The 24,174-nt window shown below is 42.8% G+C and overlaps 2 protein-coding genes and 1 long non-coding RNA gene across 5 annotated transcripts in view; 2 read left to right on the forward strand and 1 right to left on the reverse strand.

The window, feature by feature from the left end:
- Positions 1–5,586: 5,586 nt before the first annotated feature.
- Positions 5,587–21,734, forward strand: cpa6 (carboxypeptidase A6). Its single transcript, XM_062379100.1, has 11 exons — positions 5,587–5,922; positions 8,886–8,961; positions 14,712–14,836; positions 16,158–16,272; positions 16,824–16,925; positions 17,268–17,372; positions 18,417–18,527; positions 19,196–19,286; positions 20,049–20,251; positions 20,357–20,441; positions 20,524–21,734. Exons 1-11 carry the CDS (start codon positions 5,807–5,809, stop codon positions 20,736–20,738), a joined length of 1,344 nt encoding a protein of 447 aa, XP_062235084.1. The 5' UTR covers positions 5,587–5,806; the 3' UTR covers positions 20,739–21,734.
- On the reverse strand, positions 17,366–22,690 carry LOC133932434 (uncharacterized). Of its 2 annotated transcripts, none has more exons than XR_009911953.1 (3): positions 22,556–22,690; positions 18,432–18,530; positions 17,366–18,320 (listed from the first exon to the last, which is right to left on the reverse strand). It is a non-coding gene; the product is annotated as an uncharacterized LOC133932434 (long non-coding RNA). The 2 variants fall into 2 exon arrangements; XR_009911954.1 differs by lacking the exon at positions 22,556–22,690 and adding an exon at positions 22,316–22,406.
- arfgef1 (ADP-ribosylation factor guanine nucleotide-exchange factor 1 (brefeldin A-inhibited)) overlaps positions 22,262–24,174 on the forward strand; it is a 46,908-nt gene continuing 44,995 nt past the window's right edge. The window contains exon 1 of one of the 2 annotated variants that reach the window (XM_062379098.1): positions 22,262–22,641. In XM_062379098.1, coding sequence (XP_062235082.1) covers positions 22,518–22,641 — 124 coding nt within the window. In that variant the 5' untranslated portion in view covers positions 22,262–22,517. The remainder of the gene's footprint in view (positions 22,642–24,174) is intronic. The other variant, XM_062379099.1, reaches the window with a different exon arrangement.

The raw sequence follows: 24,174 nt of genomic DNA on the forward strand, positions 1-24,174 counted from the left end.
ATAGACAGAATGGGTTTTGGATGGATCTGTGCTGCGTAAGACCTTAAGTCTATCTTCTCTCATAATAAACACATCTCTCCTCAGCCATTGCTTTAGTTTCCTCACGGGCAGAATTTGGACACGGAATCAAAACAATTACTTTGAGAGAAAGTCGAGCACAGGCAGCAAAAGAGAAAGAACATAGACATCAAAGAGTTTAGTTATGCTGTGACAGGCCGCATAAGCTTTCAAAGACCACACCAAGTTCTCCCTCTGTAATATAATCCATTGGACAGGGTTGCATTTGAAACGCATTGAACCTCTACCATTTCAATCTGCCTTCATAGACACAAAAACCCTCCCTAAATATGTTGTTTCTGTTAGACGGGCCAACTTAATAACAACACACGCTGGATTCTCATGACCAGGTTGGCACAGTTTGGTGTTTTCAACAGAAAAAAATATTGTTACACGAGAACATTTCTTGCAGCAAATCTCTTATTACAAATGTGTCCTGTCTGCAGCAAAGTGCCTCTCCCTGGTATCTTTTTTTAAACATTTGATTGAAGAACTTCCTCTTAATTACACAAGCAGATGCTCTTGTGTCACAGCAGAGCTTTACATCTGGTTAAGTTAAATAGAACTGATTTGTTATGCAGCAGTTAATGTGAGATTTGATTTCAGGTGCAATCTGTCATGCAAAATAATAATAATAAAAAATGCATATATAATAAGCTGCTGGAAAGGCTGGTTAAGTGTTTGTGATTTTACTACACAGTCAGAGTCATTTTGCACCTGGTGAAATAGCAGCATAATCAATATTAAAAGCTACTTTCATTTTACTAGCTTGAAATTCCTCTCAGAGGAGCCATACAGTTCACAATTAGGATTTCAGGATTCATTTATCTCCTTTCTGCAGTACATTCATACACCTGGTGACACAGGCCTCTTATCTAAACCGATGCATTCAGTGAATTCCGCAGTCTGTGGAGCACGTTCATGAAAAGAGAGGAGGAATTTAACTGATGAGGACTGCACGAATTCATCAGCACCAGAGGGAGTCTTTATTTCATTGGGCTGTTTTATGTCTCAATTACAGGTTAGTGTCAGTTTTGTGAGGTGAGGTGAGGACATGGCGCTTCAACGTGACTAAATCTTGGCGTGGAGTATACTCTGCTGGTTAAATGTGGTACTGCATGCTGTTCCAGTAACTTTGAGATGATGAAGGTTTTCCTATGTGCTGTTTCTCTGCAGCCACTGAAGGGCAGTGTTGATCCTACTATATGACTCAAGAAGGAGTTTATCTTTTTAACGGAGCTGTGGATCAGTGCCACATATCAGGTATTTGAGAGGGTCCTGGTCCCAGACTCACACCAAGAATACATTGAATCCTTGCATGAGAGAAAGTTAAGAACCTGGTTTGATGTCTGTGGTTGACCAACTTAATTATGTTTTTTTACAAGCTCCTTCACTGCAGGTAAATTATCTAGGCCCTTAGATTTTATTGCCCATGACTTTGGTCAGTGGAATTAACTTCTATTATTTGCGGGGTTGAGTGCTGCCGGTAAGTGTCAGACTGATATGAGCCACTTTTTCTTAACATCAAACACAAGCTGTGATAAAAGCGTTGATTTTCCTTTTAGCGTATCAGTGTGTGGCAGCGGCAGTCGGCCCATTACACTGTTTTCCTTTGTTCACATTTATTTAATTCTGTTCACATAGAGGAAAACACACAGAGGAAGGGAAAGGTATGAAGAGGGAGACTGAGGTGTGTTTTGAAGTGGTTGTAGTTTCAGTTTAGTTTGAGGATCAGGCTGTAGGTACCAATATATAAATATACAAATAAATGTTACAAAAATATTATGGGTCCGCTCAGCAGTTGAGGAAAGAAAAGAAAGAAAAAAAAATATTTGCCAAGGAGAAGCACTTCATGTCATATACGGAACTGCAGCCTCAAATGCCTCTTACAAAAAAAGCATTCAGTCTCAACTTCAGGTTGTACTGAGTCAAAATGTGGCTAGTTTTGTTAATTTGCACTGCTTCATGTTACAGTGGTGCCCGACAGGCAGTAAAGAAGTGATATCGTCATATTGCATGACATAGATCTACTTGTATTTATGTATTTCTCTTAAAGTTCTTTGGTTTGGCAGTTTTTCTCGTCTTTCTGCAAAGTTTCTTCCTGAGTGAATAATATGAATAAAAAGTAGAGGAGATGTTTTCATTTTACCAAGGACATCGCTGACGTCTTTGCAGCTTTTAATCTGAATCCTGTGATGAATAGCAGTGCTAGACAAGCCTGGTGGAATATTGTGAAAGACTTCTCCTCTGATCCCAATGATTTAAAAAATGTACAATTTCTCCCTGGAATACTGAACATTAGGATTATATGAAGAACAGTACCATTCATCATCGCTATAAATTACTTACTGCAAGAAAGTAGTTAGTTTCATCACTGATTGATGAACCCGTGTCCACATCTTGATAATAATAATACAATAATATATTTTATTTATATAACTTTTCAAATCACAGTTACACAGGCAAAAGTATGTGCTGAGGTACTTGTACCAGCACAAACAAAGTAAATAAGTTAAGTTTTCCGGGCAATTAGGATGAGGAGGATTGAAGTAAATTTAATTAAGTGTGTATTTATCTGTAATTCACCACATGAGTCATTGGTTTTCATTGGCATATTAAACGTTCAAAATTGCAAATTCCATTCTCAGGTCTCTCATGTACTAAATATAGGTTACACACTGCCTCCTTAGCTTACTTAATATTCTAGCTTACTATTAATGCAAATCCTCCTTGTAAATATTAATACAGATATTAAACCAATACAAATCTAAAATGAAAACATCAATGGGAACTTTGGTTTGCCAATGGGCTCCGGGATAGGATAGCATGAAAACACATTTTACAACCACGCATTTGATTTCATTTTTCTGATCTTGCTCTAAATTATAAAATATTTCTGCCTTTTATATCTGCATAAAAGATTACTCAGAGTCAAGAACCCTAAAAAAGTTATGACCGCTGGCATATAGAGAGACAGTAATTGGCAGGTAATTTCTAAAAATCTTGACACACACAATTACATGATGATTGGAGCAACAGTAGTCAAAGCAGCACATTCCTTAAGAAATCCTCTTCACAAGCCCTTATTGATTCCTGCAGGGATATTGGTTTGTCATCACACAGTTAAGTCTGAGCTAAACTCAAGTTTCATCGTCACATTGATCTCACGATGATGACTGGTGGTTGTTCGAGCCCAGAGCGATTGATCATTAATTTAAACATCTCATCTTTAAAGTCCTTGTCATGGAGATGATCCTCCCTCAGGTCCTCCATTCATTCTGAGAGTGAAGATTCTTTTCTTTCTGGCAGCCAAATGGTCCACTTTGTACGGGCCTCCCTGTCCAAACTGAGCACCGTCTTTGACCCCCCACCGCCAACCTCTTTCCCTTCTCCCCTCGAGGTCAAGAGGTTGTAGAAGTGCCCTCCCAGCTCCGCTCAGGGTCATCCGACCTCACAAAGAGCTGCAGTTTGCTCCCCTCATCGGCCGTTGCGAGCCCTGCGCTCCCTTGTCAAAGAGTTCATTCACACACCTCAGCCGGATCCAGAGAGGAACATGGGGATTTACTGGCCCCCCCCTTGTGCCATTCTAAGATTGCCCAGGGTTCGACTTAGCTCAGAGAAAGACGGCTGGTTCTTCACTTCCCCTCAGACCACAGGCCGGAGCGGTGCCACACGCCAAGGTCTGCGTTGATGTGTGTTAGAAACAACACCGGGACCACCACACGGCAGCGGCAATGCCCTCCACCCCCACGTCTCGGTGCCCAACACGTCACGCCTAAACGACCAGCTGACGTAACAACCTTTACATGCAGGCGTTTTTTCACTCTGCCCACAAATCCCTGAACATGATACTCATGGAACGCAGAGCAAGCACTTTATGAATATGGCTCTCTGTGCAGATGTCAGAGCGTTCAAAAACACTTTCTTGGGTTAATGTTATTTTTGAGAAATAGCTCTGTCGGTAAAACCCTCTTTAAACTTTGGTGCATTTCACTTAAGGTTCCAGTAAAGAGGCGGATTTTCACGGTGGTTAAACCAAAGATGGATTCACCCTCCGAATCAGCCCTGGCGTGCTCTCTCAATGCTAGTATATTATAAATAAATATGTTTTTTTCCCCCCTTACATTCTGTTGAAACTGGCTTTACTCATGATGCAAGTGCAAAATCCTTTAAATTATTTCTGATGCCATTAACACTAAAAGATCCTCATTCCAAATTACAGATATGACACATACATGGGCTGTGCGGGAACATTTGGGGGAGATCTGTTGTACAGTTATTGGGTGTAAAACAGGTGGCGGCACTGTTGACACTGGGGAGAAGCATGTGAAAAATGTGCTGCCGCCATGCAATCACAAAAGGAAAAAGGCTGGCAGTTGACTTAGACGTTTAATCACCATGTTTGGGTGATAAGTAGAGGATCAAACGGCGGCACGCAAAGCCTCGAATAACAGGGAGAGCCACCTAAAGCTCCGCAGAGGGATTCCTGGTGGAGCCAGGCCAAGGCACTGACAGAGATGTGGCAGCTTGTTATCACACAGGCTTCAGGGTAAAGGCCTAGAGAGCTGTACGTGGGTATAAGAGTATATATTAGAGCTATAAGTGAACGGGAGGGTGAGGATTCAGGAGCTCCAGGTGCTTTAAAGGTCTGAATGAACAAACAATATCCTAGCTATCGTCTACATGTATCATTTCCCTCTAATTCACGAAGGCCATGCATTTCTCCAGTATTACTAAGCTTCACTGTTATTGCACTGCCCCTGATCCAGTCAATCTACAGGCTGAAAATGCCTCGGCAACATCTTGGGATGCTCATTGATTGTCCACAACCTTCGAAAACATATACGACCACCATTGGTCGGAGCAGTGATTTATTTATTAGGGAGTTTATGTGAGATGTGTGGATGTTGTGGTTCACAGTCGGATAGATGACCCAAGACGCGAAATCATATCAGCAGCTGGTTTACAGGAAACTGTAGCCTATCTGTGATAACTTACACTAGGGGGGTGGGGGGTGTTGGCCTTTTCAGGATAGGGGAATGGCCCCTCTGTGCACGTCCCTGCATGAGGGGGTCCCCAGAATATTAGGAGATCCTTGGCTTGAGGAGTACATTGAGAACCTCTGGTGTGGATGATAGCCTCCCCTGGGCTGAAAGTGTCCGTCTCAGGGGACAGCTCATCATATATCACAGTGATACACGAGCCCTCGGATTTATCACAGAAGAGAAAGAGCCGAGTTTCTCCTCCTTCAAAGGACCCGATCACAGGAAGAAGGGGTCTGTTGTTCCGAGGTGGGAAAGATGACATATGCGTTACACAGACTTTTTTACGCACCATCTTCAAACGCTGACACGCTCGTGGGGTTTGTCCTTTTGAAAGATCGCATACGTCCAGTGTGAGCCCAGGGGGGCACCACAGACGATGTCCTCCTGCGCGTCAGACACGGATCCAGTTACCAACTTTGCCGACACCAGGACCACGTGACTCAGGTCCTCCTCATTTTTTAAAACGCGCTGCCACCCTGTGATTCCCTGTGCGGCTGCAGAGAGCTGCTCAACGCGTCCCCTGTGCCAGTCGGGGAACAACACGGTAGTGCACCGCGACGAGACAGGTCACATCGGCCAAATCCGGCTGCTGGTGCGCCGGGATCCAGACATTTAGATTTTTCTTTTCGTGCCCTTTTTCCTTTTCTGTGGACAAGGCGGTGTGCGTCCTGGAAAGTTGCCCAAGTTCCGCGCTTCTGCCCAGGATGGCACTGGACCACAGGAGCGCATTTCGCGCCTCGGTTCTACTGGCTTGTGTGATAATCTGCAGCAACGTGCTATGTCCCGTCGGTGCTTATCTCTACAACAACCGCTACGCAGGGTGAGTAAAGACCCCCATTCATTTCTGGGGCTCGTGGGAGCCCGGACGTAGAGGAGGGGACGGAGAGAGGAGACAGTGCGCAGGGCTGCTCTCACAAGTTGTCTGCAGAGATCTCCACACATCAAGACACAGTGTTTTTTTATCTTAGAGCAGAGTGCGATGAACAAAGAAAATCGGTATGCTCACAATCCTCTGCACCTGGGTGAGACTTAATATAGTGTTTTTTAGTTTACTCCACACTCCAGGCTGCTCCTGCTCTCTGGTGGCACTGGGAGGAGATTGGATCCGTTCTGTTTTGCAGCAAAGAGGCATTCAGATTGTTCATGATACGCACAGATGTCAGAGGGGATGCGTAGAGCTCAGTGTGTGTATTTCTAAAACCGTTGAAAGGTGTTATATAACCACATGTTTCTATATTCAAAAGAAACAAGACATTTTTTAGAGCAGTCATTTTTGATTTTCTAAAACGTTTTATGATGCTGAATATTGGACACACACTTCCCCATCAAGACCGTGCAGTCAGGATTTTACCTCTGATGTTGAATTTGCAACTGGCCTGATCTTTAATGGGACCATCTGGAGCTGGACACAACCATGACAAAGGCGTAACTGGTGCATGTAAAAGTATTAATGGCCTGGACCTCAAAAGAGCTTTTTGATGTTATTTAGCAGCGTCAGAGGGAGGCTGGACCCCCCCCCCCCCCCCATCTGTCTCAAACAACATATATGTTGGATGTATTCCAAACTTCGGGCAGCTCACACACACACTCACCTCTGGTGTGCCACAAAGAGTCCCAACATGCAGAGCTGTGGTAGAGACCCCCTTCAAGGATGTGGAGGATGTTGTCCTACAAAGAGCCTTCAGTGTTCAGTCTGTCAAATAACGTCATATAAATCTACAAGGAAGCATCTTGATGTTATCGAAAACCAAGATTTGGACACTTCGAATGGAGAGGGGATGATGGTGTATCAACAACGAGAGTTAACCTCTTGATTTAAAGGCCTGACTGTGTTAAGAAGAAGTTGTTTCCATCCCAGAGAGAATCCTTCATCACCGCTCAAGTGGGACAAGGCCTCTGTTAGGACAGCGCTGCAACTAAACACTCTATTATCTTTGACTAAAAGACAGAAGAGCTTTGGGATGCCATCAGTTTCTCTGTCGTGCTGCTGCTAAAAACAAAAACACAAGTCCTGTTTCTCTACAACAGCGTAATCAAAGAGAATATATCTTGTGTTTTTGAAGTTCCAAATCTGCCAACATCCCCCCCCCCCCCCCCCATTCCCTTCCTATCCTGACAATATTTTGAACCTCCGAAAAAACCATGCCGTCCTGCCCCATCTTCAATCATGGTCATTGCCATGGAGACGGCCGTGTGTTGTGGTCACCCAAATGGAGCGGCCGCTCACGTTGGGTGCCCTGGTCCTTTTGTTCCGCCAAAACCTCAGAGTGGCCTGCTGCCACCTTTGTTGAGGGGGGCCCCCGCTTCCTGTGTGACACATTGTAAAAATGAAAAAAAAAAGGAGGTCTTAAAAAGAGGCAAAATGTGAGAGAGGAAGATGAAATGAAAGAGAGAGACAGTAAAGGGGACACAGACAGGACAGATGGACGGAAACAAATAAAGACTATAATTAAGATTATGTATTATTGGCAGCATGTTACATTTTAAGCCCAGAGCATAATCTGCCCGATGTAAGTTTAAAATGAGACTTTGTTTTGTAGAAAGGCAAAGAAAAAGATGTGGTCTTCAAATTGGCTCCTTCAACTTCTCTATTCGCTTCCAGTTTTTCTTTATATAATACCACAAGATTTACATAATAATGATTTTTTCATATTGAATTACAGCTGATTTTACAAACATCTCCTTAAACCAAACAATGTATTCTGCTACTGATTAAAATACATTTATCTTGATTGTAGTGATTTACAAAAAATGGAATGAAGTCTTCAAAATGAAGCAAGGAGGAAATTGAATTTGACTGCAGATGTTTAGATACTAAGCTAGAGCTTTATTTTCTAAATCTAATCTAGACATTCGATTTTGGCAGACATGAGAAAAGACCCGTCCAAGGTTTGCGTATGGTTTTAATAAACCCTCACACAGTGGACAGGGTATTGTCTTTTGCCTTATTGTTATATCCGAATCAGAATCAGAAAGTATTTTTTGCCAACTAGGTTTACACCTACAAGGAATTTGCTACGGTTATTGGTGCATACAATGAACATAGAACATAAAAACATAAAAAGACAATAAATACAACACACATTAGAAAAGCAATAAAAAGAAACACTATATATTTACTCAATATTTACTTCTTATTTACTCCCTTTTTCTAATATTTATACAAAGATATTTATGCCATATATTATGTAAGTTATTTACTCTATCTGAACAAAAATAAAACTGTGTTTTTATCTGGGAAATCATCACAGATTTACCTAGTGGAAAAAATGACTTACCATTAGATTTTGGCTCTGGAAAACACCTTAAAGTAACTGACAGATTATAATTATTATCTCTCTGCCTTGTGAAAAAGTTCAACATGTTGTGTTTGCTAAATGAACAGGTGTTTCTCCCAGCTACCTACACTGAACACATCGGTATGTGAAAATGTGAAACAGCTGCTGCTTCTGTATCCACCAATGAATAGTTCCAGGTGCTACCTGCAGAGCGGGAAACGATGAAATATAATCCTGTAGTGATGTCTCAACACCGATTGTTCGACCCTTTCAAAGAGAGGACTCCACCCATTTCACCACCCCGAAAAAATGCTGTTATGACACCTCAAGTCGGCACGAAAGGTGGTTGGATTACAGCGTGTGACACCGTGGCCCAGATGTTTTGGAGATGATGTGCACTTAGGGAGAATGGATCCATGCCCTGTTACAGTGGCGGGAAAGCCCCGTGGGGCCCTTTGAATGCTGCTGTAACGTGACACTTAGAGGAGCTCTGTTGTTTTTGCAGTGATCAAGTCTTCAGGATAACTCCAGGTGACGATGAGGAGGTCCAAGTGCTGAAGAAGATTCTGGCACATATGAAGGTTTGCACTTATCTTTTCTTGTTATACTTCCGTCACACACAAATGTTCTCTGCTGTGTTGTAAGTGTTTTGTCCTCGCAGTCTTGGAATCTTATCACACAACATTTTGATTTCACTTTTCGATTTTTGGAATATAAACATTGTGAGATCTGTATTTATGCTGCCAGTACCAGCCTGAGATTCCCCAGTGGGCTTTTTATTACGACTCTTGGACAGCAGTAAAAGTTAGAGTGAGGCGTGAAGCCACTTTTAAAAAGGGGGATATATGTGAGGGGACAGCGAGAGGCCAAACAGAGAGACAATCACCAACCAAGTGTGGTGATCTGTCAGAGTCAGGACATATTCCCTGTCTGCATCCCCAGTTACTGTTGACGCTCTGTATTCATTCACCCTGGGAGAAATGGTGAAATAGAAATAGAAAACACATTTTTCATTATGGGACTTGAACGCTTGGATGTCTCACAGTGTTCAAACTATATGAACATGTGTTTCAAAGAAAGCAAAATTATGGGGAAACCCGGGAAGACACCAAAGCAGCTGCCTCTCTTCCCAAACTCACTTGGGAGCAATTAACCATCTGCCTCAAGAGCATGTATGACCTTTCTTTGCACATTGTTTTTAGTTTGTAAATACGCAATGACGGTTTGTGAGGAATAAATCTGTATATCAACCTGGAGTTGAAAGGCAGGTTTAGAGCAATGTGCTTTTGAAAGATTAAGTCATATTTATGAATATTAGTGCTAGGGAGAGGAAGGGAGAGGCAGTGGTCTAAGGGAGAGGCGGTGGTCTAGTGGCAGAAACTTGGACTATGGGCAGAGAAGGTCTCTGGTTCAACTCCACGGAGAGACACCAAAAAGATGAACCTGGATTGATCTGTCCAAAAATCCAAGCGTCTCCCTACCCTGTCTAGTGCCCCTGAGCAAGGCACCATACTCCCCCAACATCTGCTCCCTGAGCACCGTACATGGTCGCTCACTGCTCGATGGGTCAAAAGCAGAAGTTAAATTTCCCTACCTGCATGAGTGTGCCTTTGCATGTCTGTGCATGTGTTCGGGACTAATAAATGCATCTTCATCTTACACTGGTGATCATTTTCCAGCACTAACTAATGATGAGTAGATTAGCGACGACAAAAAACAACTCACAGAGAAGAAGAGAGAAGCTAACAGAGCTAAAACAACCCAGTCTTATGAGTTACTTTGGCCAAATTAATCAGCTAAATATAGTGAATCACAGGGTGTATTTAAATGGTTCGTTAAATTTCATATTAAAGACTTAACTGAGCACGAAGCTGGAACATATTAAAATTGATAGATATTGTGATTTTGAGGGAAATTCAGGGGGACGAGGTTTCATTGAGATTTGAACTCAGATCACTGAGTGCTAACCGCTACACCATGGGACCAATCTGTGAGGGTATAATTCATGTATCTTCACATTCTTCAGGAGGCAATCACTGGGAGCAAAGTGATATTGATAACTGTTGCTTGTATTTGCTATATTTGCTCACTATCCCTTTACTTCTTATAACTTAATGTTGATAGTCACTGATCTTAAGAGGAAGTTGCTTCAAAGAACTGTTTCATATTAATACAAATAAAGTGCATTTGAAGAGCTAATTTAATAAATAGAAGTTTTTTAATATTTAAAACATTTTATAAACTTTTGTGTAAAATCCTGGCTCTGTCCAGGTTCAGGACACGGGATCCAGAACCGGGCTGGGCTGAGTAGAGACACGACAGAACAGGGCAAGATGAGGTCTCGTAAACGTTTAGGATTTGTGGAGGGAGAGCAGACGTGACCCAGGCTGCTGGTCAGGACCTGGCCTGAGTTTTTTGGTGTGGGAGGGCAGAGGACACGGTGCTCTAAGGCCGACCAAGGCAGTGGCAGCTACTGTTTGGACAGCTGTGGATATGTGTTCTCAGTAGCTTAGCCACACTGCCATGCCTCCAGTGCTAGAGCCAACATGTTCAGCCTTAGCCAAGGCCTGAGGTCAAATTAAAAAAGAAAACTCCTGTACAACAAATGCAGGAGACTCAAGATTCAGATCCGTAGTTATCAAAATTACACTTTTTTTAAAGTAACCCAAAGGCAACCTATCCATGTGACAGCTTTTACTGTTGCTACTCCAAACATCTGGTGGTGCAAAGGACATTTCCATGAAGATATTCTGGTGCATAAGAATCAAATTGTTTTGCAATTCTAGAAGTAGCGGCAGTTTAGGGGAAACCAAAGCCATTTATCTAACTAGGAGGTTTCATGGTCTGTTAACGGCACCATCATTGAACTGAGTCTGATCTTCAGAAAACGACTGTCCACACTCTGCGGGTGTGAAGAAATGCAACGCTTCCAGTATGCACCCAGTAGAGCAAATACCTCCACCACAGCTATCCACTGTCAAGATAAGGTGCTGCTACACAAAAGTTCATATTTGCTTTGTGCACCATTTCAACATCAGCTACTGGAGAACATGTGTATATTATATTTAAAATGGGACACTCGCTACTACCTGTTATATACAACTTGAAGTTAACAACTTATGATCATTTGTAAAACTAAAGCCCAAGGTGATGCTATCAAAATTGATTGTTTTATCTGAAATGGTGGATTTATGTTTTTACCCGATAAATGTAAAAACAATTCATGGATTCAGTTCCTTATTTTAATGATTAAGGTGAAATAAATTGAAATATCCAAAAGGCCCCATGTTGCTGGATGTGAGCAGTTTCACAGTTTTGGAAAGTGTTCCCCTCTCTGGGATCGTGGATTACATCTGTGACACAGATGTACTATTATCTTAGCTGCTGTCATTGCGTCGTATGAATTATTCAATTATGAGTGTCTGAGGGGAGGTTTCATGTTGTGTCTATGGATGACTTCATCATTACAGGCTGTCTCCTCTCAACAGGATGAGAGACATCTGGTTTGGGTCTGACGGAGAGAGACTTGTAATTGACCCATGACTGTCCCTACACAGGTCTTTACAGCATTGTTAAAGAGGTAGTTTTGTCATGGCAGGGGAATTTTGTTAGAGTTACACAAAGCTGAGCTGTGTCCAGTCGTAATGGCAGGCTACACTATCTGGCTGCTAGATGAAGCATTAGCATCTTATCTGATCCTCTTGAGTGACGTGGAATAATATAGATCTGGACTCTGTATCGTTTCCTTGCTTTTTTGAAACCATGTTTAATTGTTACTTCCTGTCGCTGTGTTTGTCCTGCCTCTGTGGCACCTTGTGTCCTGTTACCTCCTTCACTTCCTTGCTCTCCTCACTCCTCGTCAGCCCTGTTGTTGTTCCTGTTTTGCTCCTGGTTGTGTGTCCTGGCATTTGTTGGCCGTGTGTTTAGCTGTTGCCATGCTCACCTGGGTACCTTCAGGTCAACCAAATCTCTACTTCACCTCGTAACCCTGTTATATTCATAAAAACATCATCATTGCACATTCCACGCCCTCGACTGAGTCTGCAGTTGGGTCCTGAATTGATTCGGCTACTTCAACAGACTGAATCAGCTTTAAATGTTGAACTGCTCCCATTGGTCCTGAAATGACACTACTTCTATAACATTAGAAGTATATAATTACCAACGGCTCCTTTTTCAATGGTTTATCTATAATATAGAACATATTTTAGTAGAATGGCACTGACGAGAACCACAAAACAGTAAAATGGATACGTGCCAGCTCTTTGAAAGGGTAGCCGAAGCGTCTTGATTGCCCCCTGGTGGCTTGGGTGTCGTATAGTTCATAAATCGTTTCGCCTCCATGTTCGCAAAGGGGACATAAAAAAGTAAAAATACATGTCACTGTTGATGATGATGAACTGTTCATGTTTCCAATAAGGTTGTTTGTAATCAGTTATTTGATTTTATAAAAACATATTGAAACATCACCATTGACTTCTTAGACGGACTCGCGATTGGTTGAGTAAACATGTAAAAAGCCTCCCCCCCCTACGAAACCATATTTAATTAACAAGATCTGGATTTTTATTTGGATCGACACCAACTTGCTCATTTAGCCCCCTGAATCTGCCTGATATTGCTGATCGGTGATAACTCAAAAAATCCCCTATTTCAATGTTAAAGAAAGTAATAGTTCCTGAATTCATCCCTTTTTTCGGGTGCATGCCAATCTTTTACGGGTTCTTTCCTGGCCCGTGTCCCATCCTTCCGCCAAGTTTTCGAGGAAATCGTCTCAAGGCTTTTTGCGTAATCCTGCTGACAAACAAACAGATTTTGGTGATAACATAAGCATCTTGTCGGAGGTAGCCACAGCAGTTTAAGTTTTGTAACTTAATTTCCTTCCCTCGACATATAAACACATGGCCACAGCCTCGCCTCATCTGCCCCAATGAAAGCGTCGGCCTGTTTTTAATAGTACTATAACTTTTTCTTTCTTGTTCTGCCCGTGCCTGTATGACACCAACCAAAACAAGGCAAATTGAGGAGCTGCCCTGTATATGCGGACTTTCAAAACACAGAAACGTCACGTTGTAAAGAGAGAGACGATTTAGAACGCAGACTGCAGAGAAAAGCATCTTCAGGGCTCCCAATAAAGGCAGCTATAAAAAGTCAAACTGAGAGAATTGTTTTTGTGGAGTCGTATTATCTGATCAGACACGTTTAAGTGGCTTTTAGGCGTATGTGTTTCGGATTTGTTTGACTTGGAGAGCAGCATTGCTGGAACATTTGTGATGCTTAACCATTTGGAAACACCATAAAAGTGCAGCGGCAGAGAGCGATTTACACTCGAGGGCACCGAACATTCCAGCTTGGTTCCTCGGCTCCATTTGGCTCTAAGGGAAGCTCAATTAATCCGGTATGCTTTCTGTAAACCATTAAACCAATTGACACATTAACAAGCATGTGTGCCAGACTGACTCGGCCCCCACGCTGCAAATGAAAGCCAGGTGAGGACGTCCACGCATGTTTGAATGTACAGTGTTCTCGATCGCATTGCAGTGGCTACTGTGTGTGTGTGTGTGTGTGTGTGTGTGTATGTGTGTGTGTGTCATGTGTAGATCAATGCTTACCTTTGTGCTCAATAACAGGTTTTCTTTTAGTTTCTCTCCCCCTTCATGTTATTTTATCTCAGTTGCCACATGGTGTCTGTGTTTATTTGGCCGTGGGCTGTCTGTTTGAGCTAAAGCTAACAGGTCAGGACTATCACAGCCTGATAACACCAGCTGAAAGAGGAACATTACCTCTGTGGAGTCATCAGCAGTCCCCTGATTCACTCCGTCGGTTGAGAGTAGAGACCAGAGGAATTTCAAACTGTCCAGGTCACACCAAAACAAAAAAATGTTTCGATGTAGTTTCCACACCCTGCACATTAGACGATGACGTCTTTCTTTGAGTCGTATGATCCTAACCCTTTGTTTTAGTATAGTTGGCAACACGAGTCTGTATGAAATACAGATTTTTTCTTCAATGCCATTAAATAATGTTGAGTTTCAGTTAAATGCACATTTTTTCAACATGGAGCGAACCTTCCTAATATTTTATTTTATTATTTTATTATTAGTATTCAACATCAGTCAAAATTCCTTTCTCTTTTTTTTTACAGTTGATTTTTCAGAATGTTTCAGAATTTTGCTAGACGTATCATCCTGTTGAATATGTGTTTCTTCCCTGTTAAAGTAATATATACAGTAAATTACATATTGTATCTATATATTTGTATATTGTATAGCTTTCATTATAAAATCCTGCTGGTTGTTTGTGTCACGGTATCTTTGTCCTCTCTCTTTAGGTGGACTTGTGGCAGCCCAACAGTGTCTCTCTGATCTGTCACAACGCCACTGTGGACGTGCACGTGAAGCGTAACGACACGAGAAGCCTACGTGCACGCTTAAAGCAGGAACACGTTTATTTTCGGTAAGGCTGGTCAGACAATACAGGGGATATAAACACGTAATGGGTGATCGTGTTTGCAAACTTTCTACACCCAAAGATACATCTGCTTGGCATTGCATTACCCAGCTTTCCCCTCGCCAGAAATATGATATGCACATGCAGGGTCAGCCATAGTTTGCATGCAAAATACCTTGTACTTCCTCGAGGCTGCGATGCACACAAACACACAGCACATCACAGCCCCTCTGCTCCAAAAAGAAGCCCTTTGATCTCCTCACCCCATCCTTCATCGGAATTAACAGGGAAAAGATGGAGTTTTATCAAAGCAGCCGCAGCCGGAAAAGATCCCATTGTCATCTCTGTCCTGGGGGAGGAATTGCAGATCGGTGGATTTGTGGCTTCCCCCCCGTTGATTGACTTCAAAAATGGTTTACACAGCAGGGGATACAGACTCTGGTACTTAGCTTTGATACTGAGGGTGAGGTATTGAAATGTCCAAATTTTACACACGGGATAATAATCCATCCTTTTTAAAAAGTTATTGAAGTAATTATAGATATAAATACATGTGAAGGGACCTTTTTATGAAGTTGGTATTTGCTCTATGAAAACGATCACATCATCTGGTTTAGTTTGAGGTTGGAAGCGTAGGGGTCCGATCAGACAGGGTCTTTAAACAGATAGTTATGGTGATCATTATGGTTTGGGCTCATTTTCGATACATGTTATTTATTGATAGACGGTAGTGACATAACTGGTATCATTCATAGCATCAAACAGAACGAGCACTGATGTGGGAATCTGGTTTGGAAGCAGAGGATGAGTGAGAGCAGCTGTAGAAGTGGTGTCAGTAGTGAGTCAACATCTCAACACGCGGATATACCGCAGTATTTCATGCTGTGTTAAGATTTCACATGACTTAATGACTGTGTGTATGTGGACAGGAGGTTATTATTTATTCATCTTTTTGATTATCATACAGAACCATTAAATTTCGGTGCGGCTCCTCAGGAGACAAAACTCTCTCTTTAACGTTGACATTTTTCAACATTTCAATTGATTTCCCAGCGATGCATTAATGGATCAATATGGGAAAAGAAATGTAGCATATTGAGGGGAGTGATATTTATGAGTGTGTGCAATTTGTTGCAGATCCGTAATAATCCTCTAGGCTCAAGTAGGCTGTTGGTTCATCGTAGAAAAATTAAAAAAGTTGAAGTTATCGAGGTACCCTGACAGTATTTTAAAGGGAACACATGTCTGTACAGGGCTCACGTGGTTGTAAGTTACAGTTGTTATCGATAATGTCTATAACGTGTGATTCCCTCCTTCCCATCCACAGGGTGTTCATCTCCGATCTGCAGAAGGAAATTGAAAAGCAGACGGGATCTCGCTCCTCTCGCAGGCGGAGGTCAGAGTCCCAGTATGACTACGAGGTGTACCACTCTCTGGAAGAGGTAGATGTGAAGCCTTCCATCTGCCCCCCCCCCCCCCCCCCCCCCCCCCGCTCTGCTCTCTCATCTAATGCACACACAAAGCACATAAATAACCTCTCAAACTCCCAATTAGGTCATTTCCACGGGTCTCTCTCGCCGTCACAAGCAGGCACGCACTCCACTTCAGACGCTTCACAGCTTTTTAGAGTGTTTATTTTTTCTCAGGTCGATTATGCTGCCGGTTCATGGATCTGTCAGGCCCCAGACGCATCAGGAATTCCACACACACAGATCCTGAGAGCCGACACATATCTTTACCACTCTGAGCTTTGATCCTGTTAAACACACACACACACACACACACACACACACACACACACACATTCATCTCTGCGTGCCGTGCAGACACAACATGCAGGGAAAGACGCAAGCCCACACACTCACACACTCATGTACAGAAGTTTTCACCCTGTTGATCTTTTCACTCTGTTGATCTTTGATAAATTAAAGTGTTTCCTGAAAACTTTATTGCCAGTTTTGTAAAATACATTTCATTTTTGATCGCCCTCAAGATCCAGAGTTGGATGTTTGACATGAACAGAACCCAACCGGACCTGGTCGACATGTTCTCCATCGGGAAGTCGTACGAAGGAAGGCCGCTCTATGTGCTTCAGGTAGGACAGAAGGCTTCAGAGACTAAGGCTGGGGGGAAAAAACAATATCAATAGTTATAGCAAAATAATTTTCAATTCAAGAAAAGTTGAATATACGTCAATATGCATTACTTATGCATTGTGTAAGCACAGTGAGGCGGTACAACACATAAGTGTTTTTCATTCTCTGTCATTTCAAAACCTTAAACTTCCTGCAGGTAATTCGACTATTTGTATCTTGATGTAACTTTGAGCCATATCACCCAGCTTTATTAGAGATGTACATTTCTAAACTACAGAGAAACACGCTGCTTTATGCACATGCACACTCATGCTACAGTAAAAGCTCTTGTCTGTTGTCAGCTAGGAAAGAGAAGTCGTCCCCAGAAGAAGGCCGTGTGGATCGACTGCGGCGTTCACGCCAGAGAGTGGATCGGACCGGCCTTCTGCCAGTGGTTCGTCAAAGAGGTGGTCTTGTTTTTCTAGCCTACAAATTTGTAACTTGAAACACCGCTTGAAGTTATGCATCGTTAGCCCCATTGCAAGATTATTTTTTTTAACAGTGTCTTAACAGCAACACATACCTTCCAGAAAGTCTTCCTGCTGCAGGCCGCCTGTGATGTTTGGTCGCTGGGTTCTTCAACAAAATGTGAACATCTGCTCACTTGTCATGTGCACTTATGCAAATACTTCAGAGCACCCTTTATTGTTCACATGCTGAACTCGACCCCGACTATTGCACGAATTCCATCACATCCTCTAAGTCTTAGTTAGTGCCCTCTGAAGAAAGAGACCAGAGTCAGTCATTAACCGCATGAACTTTTTTTGGGGATCTGCAACAGAGTGCAACGCAATGAATGCCAGAAGGTTCCGAATATCAATTTAAAACGCAGAGTAACGGCCTGTTTTAAGGAATTCTCAGATGATAAAGCTCAAGTGTCAGGTGCCATTTCAACATGTGGTCTACAGTCATTCTGTTTGCAGGCAGATCCTGATGAAGGTTTTTTTTGGAACTTATCATATAGAGACTAATTAAAATACACGACTGATTCACCTCAGGCCATTACATGGACTTGCAAGTTCAGTAGAGAACTCTTCAAAGAGAGATAAAGAAAAGAAGAAGAAAGATTAAGTGTGTTGGTGTGTGTGTGTGGAGGGGGGGGGGTGGCGCAGCAGGATATCAGGAACAGATTTGCAGAATAATTGAATATTGCTCTACTATGGTGCAGTAACATGGGTTGGCCACTGGAGGTCAGCGTGCATCGCTTGAAGCACGTTAACCTTGGACTGAGTCTGATTACTGAGCAGGTATAAACTGTATTAGACCAGATCTTCAATCTGCAACATTCACACTGGTCCGAGCATTAAGTCACTTTATTTGTGCATTAAAAGATCTGAGATGAACATGTGTACGTCCTGCAAAGAAATAGGAACATTCATGCATGTTGATCTTTAAATAAAATGCAGTACTACTACGCTGTGTAATCGTACTGTTTTATGTTATGATTACAGGCTATTAACTCTTACCAGTACGACTCTGGGATGAGACGCCTGCTCAACCAGCTCAACTTCTACATCATGCCTGTCTTCAATGTGGACGGATATGACTTCAGCTGGACCACGGTACTGTGATGATAATTATAATTATAAAAACACAGCATTAAAAACCCTATCAATAAAATGGCTAAATAGACAAAGCATATAAGTAATAACATAATGTACTGGAATTAATAAAATTAGGTTTTTAAAGATACGTTTTCAGAATTGATTTAAATGCTGTCACTGATTCTGTCTGCAAACACACACACACCCACACACACACACAATATAGGCGTTTGCTATTGATTATTCTAAATGGCATGAGTCAGAATTTTTGATTGCAGGTCTCACACTGGAGAAACCCCTTTCCTTTTATTCAGAATAAAAAACTGGCATCTCATCACTCCCACCCACAGATGTTGAATATTTACAAAGCAGCCTTCCACAGATCTTGTGCTCAAGTGGATCATAATTCATACTGTAATTGAAAAACTCAATAGCAGAAAGTTGATGAAAATGGTTCATCATGCTGCACTTATCTCTGTGTGCGTGTTCATGTTTGCTTCAGTGAAAACAAGGTCTGTGAAAACTGCCGCTCATCGACTGTCTCCAGATCTGCCGTAAATATCAGGCCCAGTCGAGCTGAATGAGCGGCAGATGGTTCACTTAGGAGACGGCAGATAACTGCGTTTGTTTGTGGAGTCTGACAGTAAGTGGGTGCACAGTGATGGTGTTTGTTCTTTTCTCCGTAGGATCGGTTCTGGAGGAAGACGCGCTCCAAAAATCACAAGTTTCACTGCCGGGGAGTGGACGCCAACAGGAACTGGAAAGTGAAGTGGTGTGGTGAGTTTTGTCATAAAAACACGCACACACACATGCACAGACGTAGACATTGCTTGTAGTTTTTCTTGCTTATTTACATCCATCCGTTACCCCCAAGGCTTATCATTTGAGCTGGGACCAATCCCAGTTGGAGGCGGGGCAAACCTCTTATTAACTTACAATCCTGACCCTGCATTACTTGCACTTATTATGCATACAACCTTTTCTAATGGGTTTTCATATGAAAACATCTGTGAAGTCTAATGGAGGCCAATAGAGTGGACATCAATAACGAAAAAACAATTCTTCTTTTACCCAAATTGACTTTATTTTACCCTATTTCCCATGCTGCATCTTGGAAATTCCTGAAATAGAAATTAAGATCTTCTTATTCATTTGGGTTTCCCATTAGTTACAGAGGGAATCTTTTCAGAACAAGTCAAGGTCTTTTTTACAGGTGGATTTTTTTGCATCACTCATTTGCAAACAACCAAATCCAACAGGTGCATATACACACAGAAAATGCAAATGCATTACGTTTGATGGGAAGACGGGTGTTTTTCAGACATGCAGCAAGGCATCCAGACACAATCGGAGTCTCACTCTCAATCTGCTTTAGTTTCCCTGTGATACATTTATGTCTCCATGCTGCCTGCACAGTCACTGCAGCTGGATCAGGTCCAGAATCAAATTAAACTACATCGCAGGGCCTAACACCTCCAGATCACCCTGAAGTGATTGGATGGTGTGACTGAAGCCTCCGATCCTCTTTTACCTCCTCAGACGAAGGTGCCTCCTCCCATCCCTGCGATGACACTTACTGCGGCCCCTTCCCCGAGTCGGAACCCGAGGTCAAGGCCGTCGCCAAGTTCCTTCGCAAGCACAAAAAGCGCGTCAAGGCATACATCTCCATTCACGCCTACGCCCAAATGCTGCTGTACCCCTACTCCTACAAGTACGCCACTATCCCCAACTTCAGCTGTGTGGTAAGACACCTGCTGCTCATTGAGGGAAACCCAGTCAACGTGATATTAAATCCTACTGGGAAGAAATATGTATCGGTGATGAGCCTTTGTTTTTCTGCTTTGCAGGAGTCGGCAGCTCACAATGCAGTGACAGCCCTGTACTCTGCCTACGGAGTGAGGTACCGATATGGACCTGCCTCCACGACCCTGTGTGAGTCCCGCTTCTGTTCAGGAAATGAAACCGACTTTATCACCAGGTGTTAATATGCCTAACGCTCCTCTCTTCGTCACAGATGTGAGCTCAGGCAGCTCTATCGACTGGGCCTACAGGAACGGGATCCGCTATGCGTTTGCGTTCGAGCTCCGGGACACGGGATACTACGGCTTCCTCCTGCCCGAATCTCTCATCAACCCGACGTGCACTGAGACAATGAGGGCTGTGAAGGCCATCGCATCGGGTCTGCTGAAGAAGTGCGAGACAGGCCGGGACAGATTTCCATATATATGACCACGCTCTGGATCCCTGTAGCCTCCCACCTTAAAGCTACTTATCTCCACACACCTCATATTCCTCTGAGATTTCATATTAATCCCAGATATCATCAAGGGAAGAGCGGCTGAGAACCACAAGAACACAGATTTTTATTTGTTTTTCCTTGTTTTTGAAGTTCTTCGCCTTCTTTTTCTTTTCTGTAAAGATATGAACCGATGGTGGTGGAGGTTTTTACATGTGCTAATAACCAAAAATCCTATCAGAGACCTGGCTGTTTACGCACAGGAAGCATCCTGGTGGATTGATGCCTTTTGAATGTGGACCTGGATTCTTTCCAGCATGTATTCCTCTCTTTGTCGCCCAAGATTTTAACTGTTGCTCTCCACTTACAAAGAAGAATAACACAGATTTAACTATAAAATAAGCTTTTTTACAGTGAATGGCAGTCATATAAGCACTTGATACAACAGCACTTTTTGGAATCAAACATTGTAGATGTTTAATGTCTTTCAAAATGTGTCACATTAAATAAAAGTTGTCATGGGTTGTAGTTTTAAATAAATATCATGCTAATTTAGAACCTTAAACTCATGCTGTTCATGTAATGATGCCTTTATTACTGCAACAGTGATGATGTACATAATATGCTATCACTTGGAATTATAGGGTTTGGTTTAAATGGAGAATTGTTTGTTACATATGTTTTTTATCGTGTTTCATTTGGTTCAGACTAACATTCGGAGAGTCTGTCGGTTCAGTAGCTTAATGTGTCAGTACTCAGGTATAGATCAGTGACAGTGTCAGAAATGTTTACCTTTTACAGCTGATGTGAGATTTTAAGAAATGTATAATATCTGACTTGAATAAATGTTGTTTATATGACAGTACATACTTATATTGTCACATTTATTTTGGTCTGTTATTGGCATTATAGTTAAAAACAAACTAGTTCTTACAGCCAGCCACCTTGTATAAAAAGTTCCAACCTGCATGCCATTAAAGAAATAAGTGATGTGTCACATTGTGTAGCTCTTATTTATGGTCTATATAAATCTGACTATTTCAAATTCATGTTTCATGAAACTGGTGGCAAATATTTCACCCATTACAGTAACACCAGTTCCACTTCACCACTAGGTGTCACTAAATTCTACACACTGAAACTTTAAATATCAGAATCAGAAAGACTGAGTTGATCCCGGGTGGAAATTGTGTTTGTTACAATAGCTCCGTGCAAGATGAGAGATATCTATCTGTAATTCTCATATCTGTAATTCTAAAATCTGTTATTCTCACATCTGTTCAGCTAGTTCAATAAGACAGTATGAGCTCATACATGTGAGACTTGTTTTTCCTCTCTCTCTCTCTCTCTCTCTCTCTCTCTCTCTCTCTCTCTCTCTCTCTCTCTCTCTCTCTCTCTCTCTCTCTCGCTCTCTCTCTCGCTCTCTCTCTCTCTGCCGCCTCACTGCGGCCGTCGCTCTAACGTACGTGACGTCGCTTCCTCCCCCCCCCCCTTCCTCCCCCCCCCCTCTCTCTATCCAACATGGCGCAGGAAGCAGGTCGCTAATGGAAGTCTGAGGGATTTACCCCACCTTCTGTGCGTGCGTGCGTTTGGCGTTGATGTCCGTCTGTGCGGGGCCGTGCGGCGGTGGACGTCCGTGAGGGGGGGAAACTTCATCTCTGCTCGAGGCCGGCTGCAGCCCCCCTCCTCACACCCCCTCTCCCCCCACCTCCCTCCCTCGGGACCAGGCACACACCGACCGACACACACCTCGCCCCAAATTCCGGTGCGACATGTTCGAGGGCAAAAAGACGAAAAACATGTTCCTCACACGCGCTCTGGAGAAGATCCTGGCCGACAAGGAGGTGAAGAAGGCGCATCACTCCCAGCTGCGCAAAGCCTGCGAGGTGGCACTGGGTGAGTTGTGTTGTTTTTCCCCCCTCAGCTTCACATTTGAGACACGTCATTCACCCGGTTCACTTGTGATCCGCCACCGGGGCTCTCATCCCGCAGAAGCAGCGTCGCGGCGTTCGGGGAGGGCAACACAACCCGTGAGCTAGCTTAGCCTGCCTGCCGCCGCTAGCTTCCCGTCCCCTCTCGCCCTGCGTTTGGCATTGAGCAGAAACGTCTACGTGTTTAATTGACGTGGCGCAGGGGGGCTAAAGTGGACACGGCTCCGTGTCAACCACCGGGGGTGGAGGTGGTGGGGGTGTTAGCGATGCTGCGAAACTGTGGTGGCGACCAGGGCTCAGGGCCGAGCAGCGGACAAAAGTTGTATCCGCCTTCTGGGTGAAGCTAACGGGCAAGCACAACACGAGCAGCCGCTGAGCTTGACACGCTTCCATCCCAACTGTGTGTTCTGTGAGGCTCGATCCCTCCAGAGGTGACATGTCCGCGTCTCTTCCTGGTGCGGGAGGGACGTGGGGCGGCTACAACAAGGGTTAGGGTTGGATGACATGCTGTGGTTTTTGTTTTTAATGTGTTGATCGGTTGTGGTTGTTAAATAAACTGGACCCTCATCTTCTCTGTTGTGCTGTGACACGACACGTGAAGCCGGGACAGAGACGAGAAGAAGGTGACAGCTGTCAATACTCCTTAGCACCTTCATGCTACATCAGACAAGCGGAAATGATACTCAGCTTCCGGTCAGAACTTCGATCTTCAACACAAGTCATACTTTGGTTCGGTTAAACTACCACATTTAAGACATAAAACGTGTTAAGTAGTATTAAATAAAACAAAACTGACTTTATTTGTTTCAAAGCATGTTTTTGTCATTCATAAAAAAGACCAGGAAGGCATTGTCACATTAACCATGCTTTTATTTTGAAGTCAACATCATTTAACATCCGGCTTTAGTCCAAATACATGTAGTAACTTAGCGGAACTATTCGTTAGCAGGTGTATTAACATGTCATAAAGAGTGACTGATGGCAATAAACACAGAATAATGAAAATGTTGAACGTAGAATGGATATTCATAGATGATCACGGCAGATGATGGTTTTATAATAATGACAGTATACTTAAGTTATTTAACACCTTTCAAAATAAAGTTACAAGGTGTTTTGACACATAAATTAAAAGCAATTGGAAGATCGCAAAGCATGAGGCAACATTAAAGCACATATATAAGAGAGAAAATAGTGACGACAAAATGAAATTAAACATTTAAAAATGATTAAGAAAGTCGTTAAGATCAGTGTTTCGGTTAAAAAATTGTAAATTAGGAAAAAGGATTGAAGGGGAATTCAAAGACCTTTATTTATATATATTTCTTTAGTTGTACTTTTTCACCTGTTCCCTATCTCGGAACAAACAGTGTTTTGTCCTTTGCTGGGGAGTAACCTGACTCTGCCAGAGAAACAGTGAGTCCATGTTGCGCAGCGGCCAATCATCCTACCTGTCCCTTCAGTCGCTGCTTCTATCAACACAGTCATGTTTTGTGGG

The sequence above is a fragment of the Platichthys flesus genome, chromosome 21 (assembly GCF_949316205.1).
Source record: "Platichthys flesus chromosome 21, fPlaFle2.1, whole genome shotgun sequence".
Taxonomy (NCBI): Eukaryota; Metazoa; Chordata; class Actinopteri; order Pleuronectiformes; family Pleuronectidae; genus Platichthys; species Platichthys flesus.